Genomic DNA, 6,954 nt, shown 5'->3' with positions numbered 1-6,954 from the left:
GAGAGCGAGAGAGAGAAAAAGGGAGAGAACATATATCAGGAGGCAGGAGCATCAGTAGTGGGCTGTCTTTCCTCTGAGGGAGCTGTCGACACACAGCAGTACTGAAATTGGAACACTGCGACACAGAGAGAGTCGGAAAGAGAGCAGGGACAGAGACCAACAAAGATAAAAAGAGAAGAAATCTATATTCACATATCCGGTTGGACATTTGGACATTTCTCTTCGCTTTTTCCCGCTTTGGAACTCCACGGTTTATTCCTCTTTGCACTTTTAACTGAAAAAAGTTTGACTTTTGGCTTACCTTTGTGCCCTCTGGTCACCAAGAAACAAATAGAGAGTTTCTTTTTTTGGTCTTTTTACCTGAGGTACTAAAAGATCGACTCTTTTAAAGAAATATTACACCTTGTTTCCTAATTCCCTTTATTCAGTTTAGACTTTTATTCTCTCTCTCATTTTTTTAAATACGTCTTGCTCTTTTTATATTTACGCTCTTAACATTTCTTTATGCACTGACCTACTCCTACTCTTCACTTCTGGACTAAATTGATCTTCTAGAACACTGCTCCTGGGCCTAGCCTTGACCTCTGACTGCCAGTGATCCTGTTTGCGGGTGAAGATGTCTGCCTGTGCTAAGCACTGTAAACATGGACTGGTGAAGTTTGCTGTCTCTGTGCACAAACTGGTGACGGGGACGCTCAACAAAGGTAGGAACACGCACACATACACACACCTTATTCTTGCCACAGCAGGGAACATGGAATTGAGTTTCTGTATTTGAATAGCTTTTTGCATTAGCTTTAACACTATATGCTTTTTGCATTAGCTTTAACACTACTATTCGTTTGTAAAATTATATAAAGCTCATGTAGTTATTTATAGTTATCTGCAACTATGTAGGTATATATATTTATATAATTAGCAGTAGTTAATGTTGTTATAGATTATTTGCTTCCATAGTTTGTCTAAAAATGTTTAACAGTTGCCTTCTGCATAGTTGCTATATATTACATACAGTATACAGTATGTTTCAAGTTAATGTAGGTATGAATTATGTAGTTATTATATGTATTATAGAGTTATATGGTAAAATGATATTATTACCTAAAGTATCTAAAGTATATTATTATCTAAAGTATACTGTGCAAGATAATGAAACATCTCGGGCTACAGAACTTTGGACCACTACAAATGTACATGTCATGTAGGTGAAAAAAAAAAAAAAAAAAAAAAAATATATATATATATATATATATATATATATATATATATATATAGATAGATATAGATATATGTATTTAGTCACACATTACTTTATCGATTAATTGATTAGTTACTGTATAGAGTTATATACAGTAATTAAGTAATTCTACATGAGAAGGAGTGTGGTTATACTAAACACTGAAACACAGCTGTAATTTGACTGCAGACAAGAACCCACAAGGTGAGTCAGAGTAACCTACATTTTGGACAGAACATGTTTGCGTTACTGGGGGAAATAAATTCCAAAAACACATTCACATTGCAAATCGTCAACTAAATGAATAGCTAGCTCACATTTATTTGCACAGTCCTGTTAAAGGTGTTTATGATGAAATGAAAATATTATAACGTTTATATTAATTAAAATCTAAATTGTAGTTATTTGGAGTTAGATAATCTATAATAATGGTGATCTTTTTATAGTTTATAATAATAATTATATGTTGTATCTTTTATAGTTTATAGTATAATTACATATACATATGAATTCATTAATTAAAATTTTAGACACACCTCGTTCATCTGTTTCTGCTCATCTGTTTGCCTGACTTGCGATGCCACTAATGATCGTGTCCTATACAGGTTTCACTATGATGTATTGAATAGCTTTGTGTGTCCTGTGCTGTGACAGATGTATGGAAGGGTGCAGCACATGGTTAAGCCTGATAAAGCACTGTGATGTTACAAATTATGTTCAGTTCTTTCACTGGACAGGACATTAATGTCTGGAGACTTGATTGGGCAACATAAACCAGGAAACATGTTTGGAAGAAACTGAATTGGTTTTTTTTTTTTTTTCAAAAGGATGGTTGTAGCTGTTGTTGACTATACCATATTCCTCTTGTTAGACGACAGGACAAATTAATTTGCTGTAAAAAGGGTTTTTCTTTGTGTGTGTGTGTGTGTGTGTGTGTGTGTGTGTGTGTGTGTGTGTGTGTGAGGCATAATCTGATATACCCAGATGCAGATGCTACACTTTTTTCCCTTAGGAGACATGAAACTAAACAGAACCCCAGCTGTGTGTGTGTGTGTGTGTGTGCGCACGCGTATCTTTGTGTATAAAAGATGTGCTATCAACAAGTATGGCCCAGGCCTACAATGTACAATGTCTGGGGTGTGGGATTAACATGGACCTTTAGTAACGGCACCCCTGACACATGCCAGCTATAGATATATAAGGGCTATAGATGTATAGAATACAATAATTATTCTTACACTTGCTTTTGTACCTCGGGGGGATTGCAATTTCTGTCCACTAGGGGGCATATGGTCACTGAAACTGGCACAGCTTTTTAGACAAAATCCTGAGATTTTGCACAATAAGGTCAATTATGAAACAGACAGCAGTTGGGGAGGTTTGGGTTATATGTGTGTTGAGAAAGTGTGTAGTATAACGGGCAATTAAACCTAGAGGACAGAATTATGTTGTTCTGCTGACAACATTAAAATGAGGTATTGTATTTTTTTAAATCCTACCCATAATTGTTACATTAGCATTAGTAATGCAGCAAATGGTACAGGATATATACAATGTAGTTTCTCAGACTCTTGGTCAAGAAACAATAATTGTCCATTGTCCATTCCACAATTATCTCAAAGAATGATCATAGGTTAATAAAAGAATACACAATGAAATAGTTTCTGCTTCAAAGCCAATGAAATAACTGAACATTTCAGTATATATATATATATAAATATATATATATATATATATATATATATATATATATATATATATATATATATATATATATATATATATATTTGTATATATACATACATACATACATACACTACTCACAATAAGTTAGGAATATTGGTATTTGCATGAGTGCTTTTCGTATTTGCTCTGAATTTAAATGAAATAAGTAAAAGTTTCCTTTGATATTACTAATAATGTATGAGAAGATCACCATTTTCATTAGTTTAATATTTATTACCCCAAAAATTTAGACAATAACAGATATAGCCCCAAATAACAAAAATTGATAATGTCAGTAGAGGGTGTTTCCACCATTTGCTGCAACGACAGCTTGACAGCGACACCTCCTGCTCCTCACTAGCTTCATGATGTTGTTTTGAGACAACGCGTTCCACTCTTTTGCTACACGCAGTTCTGCCAGGTCACGTGGGGGTGGGGTACGATCATCCAGTCTTTGCTTCAACTGGTCCCAGAAGTGCTCTATGGGGTTCAGGTCAGGGGACATTGATGGCCATACCATATAAGGCACTCCAACTTCCTGAAGTCGAGCTGTGACAATTCTGCCACGATGTGGTGGAGCATTATCATCCATGAACAGGAAGTTGGGGGTGCACATGTGCTGGCGAAATTGGGGGATGATGATGGAATCTATGATGTCTCTGAGGTAAGAACTTGCAGTGACTGAGCCATGTACAATAACCAAATCTGTTTTGCGCTGACTGGTGATGCCTGCCTAGACTTTTTTGCACCTACTCCACCAAAACAAACCCTGGGGACCATGTTGACCTCAGCGTATCGCTCACCTCGCCTTCTCCAGGAACGCTGATGACAATCATTTCTGTGCAAGGTGATGCAAGCACTGCTGCATTGTCCAGGTCACATGGTCTTGTGCCCAGTGCAAACGTTCATGGCGGTGTCTTGGTGTTAGTGGAGTCACCTGCAACGGTTGTCTGGCATTCAAGCCAAAGTGGTGGAGTTGGTTGCAAATGGTTTGTCTGGAAACCCTAGTACCCCTCACATCTCCTAAACGGGCTTGCAGCTGTGTGACAGTTGCATAACAATGTCTGAGGGCATAGGTCCTTAGGTACTGGTCATTGTTGCGGTCTGTCCCTCGTGGGGCTCCACTCCTGGGTCTGTCATGAACTCTGCCAGTAGTTCTGTGTCTTGATGCAAGTCTGCTCGTGACACTTTGAGACACACCAAGTTCACGAGCAACATCTGACTGCCTGCCACCGAAGGCGTGCCATGGCCAGGTGGCGCTGCTCGTCCGTTATGTGACGTCGTGTGTTCATGGTTGTTTAAATGATGAACTTGGAATGACTTACTGACAATACCAGCTTTTTATACCCACAGAATGTTAAAATTGATGCCACATTGAAAAATATATAAGGCACACCTACAGCCCAATACAATTGCCTCCCTATCCCAAAAATGTCTGACGTGAAACAAACACCTGTTGTATGTATGACATCCACTAAGTCTCTCACAATATCCCTAACTTATTGTGAGTAGTATATATATATTAGCCAGATTTCCCTCTAAGACTGGATCTTAATAATATAATATGTAAACTTTTTCCAAATCAGATTTTATGTTAAGAACTAATACAGAATTGTCAGCGAGTTTTATGGCTTTTTTACGTGGCTGACTTGACAAACAAGAAAGCAAGCAAGCAAACAAGCAAACAAACAAACTAACAAATGATAATAATACATGCTGTCTTCTTAATTACAGTCAAGTCCAAGTATCTGAATAGTGACAGAATTTTCCTAACTTTGCCTCTGTACACCTTCACAAGACATCTGACATGAATCAGTTAAGATAACAGTTTTAATTCAGGGGGTTTTCCCAAAAATATTGCATTAGCCATTTAGGAGTTACTGCTGTTAGGGATTTTCTGACACTTTTCCCAGACTGTGAAATTTCTCAGGTTTTTCTTTCTTTGTTCACCATCTGTTAGTGTATTCCTACATCTCCCCAAGACATCAAATCTTTTCATGCATTTTGTCATTCCTTATATGGTAAAATTTCTTATGTTATGCTGAAGCCTCTTTTTTACCCAGAACACAATCAGTACATGTTAATGACTTTGATCTTTGAAGAAACAGAGGTACATGACATAAGGCATTTGTCTAAAAAAATGAAATACTGTCTATCCTGTAAGTAAACTAGAGAACTTTTTGACAATCCTTGTGTGTGAGTGATCGTGTCACTCCTGATAACAGCAATCATATCAAAGTAGAAAGAGAGAGAGAGAGAGAGAGAGAGAGAGAGAGAGAGACTGTTATGATAGTGCTCCATATTACATATTTTTAATGACCCAAATGTTCTGTAAAAAGCAACCCAAGGCAAAGAAATGGAATGTTCTTAAAGGGCTGAGTAAGTAACCCGACTTCGATTCAGATGAGCAGGCTTTTCACTTACTAAAGGCAAGACTACAGGCAGAATGTTCGACAATTATGGTACAGTAGCTGCAGTAGAGACAATGTGGGTAAATTAAGTTTGTCCAGTTATTATTTTTATTATTTTAAAGTCTGTAAAGCTGCTTTGGGACAATAATCACTACAGACCAATACAAATAAAATTTTTATTAAATTGTTATTTCTGAGCCTGTAAAGATGTAAATATAGAGGGACAATATAAAACCAGCTGTAATTACTAAACAATATTTTTGTTCAACCTAAATTAAAGCTGAGGAACAGTAGTACAATCATATATTGCTTGCTTGCTTTTAAATACACTACGGTGGTAAACAGAGGTAAAAAAAAATTACACAGATATAATAATAAAGTGTCAGTTTATATATGTATAGTAAATAAGAATAAATACAATGATCACCATTGGCCTCCATGGCCGCTGATTGGACTATAGAGGTTCTACATGGATGGATGGATGGCTGGCTGGATGGCTGTACTGTACAAAGTAAAATGGTGAAGTAATGGTTCAGAAAAGAACTGTTACTAACCTATAGTGCCATCTTGTGGAATAATTTCCATTTCTCTATTTCAAAGTTTACATTTTTTGTTTTTGCAGCAGGAACCCCTTCAACCTTATCGCTCGAAACACAGCAGGGCAAACACTGTATGTACCATCATATTCATTTAATTCTCATTTTATTGTTAATTGACCCTCATTGAGATTTTCGAGATTTTCAAAAGACCACTAAACTGAATTACTCAGCATTTATGAAATAATAACCACAAAATCATTCATATTAATTTAAAGGACATTTATTTATGTCAATATTTATCATATGAGTACAGTACTGAGTCTATACTGTACATTAATGTGAGACATGGTCTATTGTGACTTTACCTGCTGATGTGATTTTTGGTCTTATGTCGCCCACAGACTTCATAGACACATTTAACCACTAGAGGTCTGACTTGCATTTTTTGTTAACTACTGATTGCGTTCATAGTAAGACTAGAGGGAGAAAGTTTACTCATCATTACAGCTTTCATGCTGCATTATATTTATTCTCTTTCGGCTGCTCCTACTGAGGACCAACTGATCGCCACAACAACAGGTTTTAATGCCCTTCCTGATGCAACCCTCTCATCTTATCCGGGCTTGGGACCGGCACTGGTGGCTGGGGTTTGGGCACTGGCTGGAAATCGAACCCAGACCTTCCGCATGGCAGGCAAAACACCTTCCACTGAGTCACCTTTTTAATAACAATAATAACAATAATAATAATAATATAAAGAACCCACAGCAAACATTTGTTTTAGGCTAGGTATCCTATAACATTTTTAAGCCAATGTAAATACAAGTGAATGCAAAATAAATTTAGATGCAATATTTTATCATTATTACAGAATAAAAAAACAAAACAAAGACTTAAGAAGCAATCCATGATTGTACTGTGCAGTGAGGAATTACACTCAGAATTAATACAGAATTATATCTTTAAAGTTATACTAAGGACAACTGAGGCAGTTTAGTCAGCCAACAAACTACAGTACTCCAAACTAAAGAGGAAACCAAAC

At 36.6% G+C, this 6,954-nt stretch overlaps 1 protein-coding gene across 2 annotated transcripts in view; it reads left to right on the top strand.

The window, feature by feature from the left end:
* The first annotated feature begins 296 nt into the window (after window positions 1-296).
* The window catches only part of LOC128516863 (Kv channel-interacting protein 1), a 52,276-nt gene continuing 45,618 nt past the window's right edge, over window positions 297-6,954 (top strand). For both annotated transcript variants that reach the window (XM_053490597.1, XM_053490595.1), the window contains exons 1-2: window positions 297-365; window positions 556-704. In XM_053490597.1, the coding sequence (XP_053346572.1) occupies window positions 617-704 (88 nt within the window). In that variant the 5' untranslated portion in view covers window positions 297-365; window positions 556-616. The remainder of the gene's footprint in view (window positions 366-555; window positions 705-6,954) is intronic.

This window comes from Clarias gariepinus, chromosome 2 (genome assembly GCF_024256425.1).
Source record: "Clarias gariepinus isolate MV-2021 ecotype Netherlands chromosome 2, CGAR_prim_01v2, whole genome shotgun sequence".
Classification (NCBI taxonomy): Eukaryota; Metazoa; Chordata; class Actinopteri; order Siluriformes; family Clariidae; genus Clarias; species Clarias gariepinus.
This window is presented reverse-complemented; position numbering and strand designations above follow the sequence as displayed.